Raw genomic sequence first — 883 nt, 5'->3', positions numbered from 1 at the left:
TTTTTTGTACAAAATATCATCATTTGCAATCTAACAACTAATATTCCCAGGAAAATGGAAACATAAAAAAGTGGAAGATTAAGAGACGTAGTCGGTTTTTCAGTATTTCTCCCACATGGTGGTTTTTTTCAAGACTCGAACTGCTTCCCTTCAAAAGTCTGCCCAAAGTTCCAATTCTTGGGAGCAACGTTGTAAGATGTGAGCGTCAACCCATCGCTACTAGTGACCTCAAAAGAAAGAGGCTGATTCTTCAAATCAGCATTTATATGCCAGTTTTGACCCCAATTCCGTCCCATTGGAAGCCAACCAGTTGTTGAACCCTTGATCTTCACTGCAGCTATGTCTCCAGCGCCGGCAACATTGCTGATCAGCACGGAAATAAAGATACTAGACCCATCTATAGTAAAACGAACTCCTCCCTCCTTTCTACACTTGATCCTGTATCAAACAGATTCAGCAGAATAAGAGGAAAAAGATGAGTAAAAGGCCTTAGGTGTCTAGATGTCAAATACACAAGCATCGCTCCTGTTCTCTCTCTTTCACATACGGCACACATACACACATGCAACAATAAGATCAGAAACACTTTCAGTCCTGTTTCCGTTTTGAATGTTCCTAAGAATCATCAAAAACTCTAATAGTACGCAGCAAGAAATGAAAGTCTTCCCAATAAATATGCAGCTAGAAAGAAAACAGAGAGCTTAATTAAGCACATGTGAATTCAAGCAAGGAATTAGGAATGAACCTGCGATACTGGACCGGCATATTACCAGCTTTCCAGATAGCGATCTTCTCAAAGGCCTCAATCGGGAGGACCAAGTGCTTATTGGGAGGGTTACAGTGGCCCCCACCGTCCGCGGTGAAGCCGTAGTTCGGAGCGCAG

The 883-nt window shown here is 42.4% G+C and overlaps 1 protein-coding gene across 1 annotated transcript in view; it reads right to left on the bottom strand.

Moving 5' to 3' along the window:
* Window positions 1–2: 2 nt before the first annotated feature.
* LOC101299648 (expansin-A13-like) overlaps window positions 3–883 on the bottom strand; it is a gene marked incomplete at its 5' end in the record, with an annotated part of 2,662 nt that continues 1,781 nt past the window's right edge. Inside the window, 2 exons of the mRNA XM_004293835.1 lie at window positions 3–438; window positions 746–883. Coding sequence (XP_004293883.1) covers window positions 129–438; window positions 746–883 — 448 coding nt within the window. The remainder of the gene's footprint in view (window positions 439–745) is intronic.

This window comes from Fragaria vesca, linkage group LG3 (assembly GCF_000184155.1).
Source record: "Fragaria vesca subsp. vesca linkage group LG3, FraVesHawaii_1.0, whole genome shotgun sequence".
In the NCBI taxonomy this organism is placed as follows: domain Eukaryota; kingdom Viridiplantae; phylum Streptophyta; class Magnoliopsida; order Rosales; family Rosaceae; genus Fragaria; species Fragaria vesca.
The sequence above is the reverse complement of the archived record's forward strand: the minus strand, read 5'-3'. Positions and strand labels throughout refer to the sequence as shown.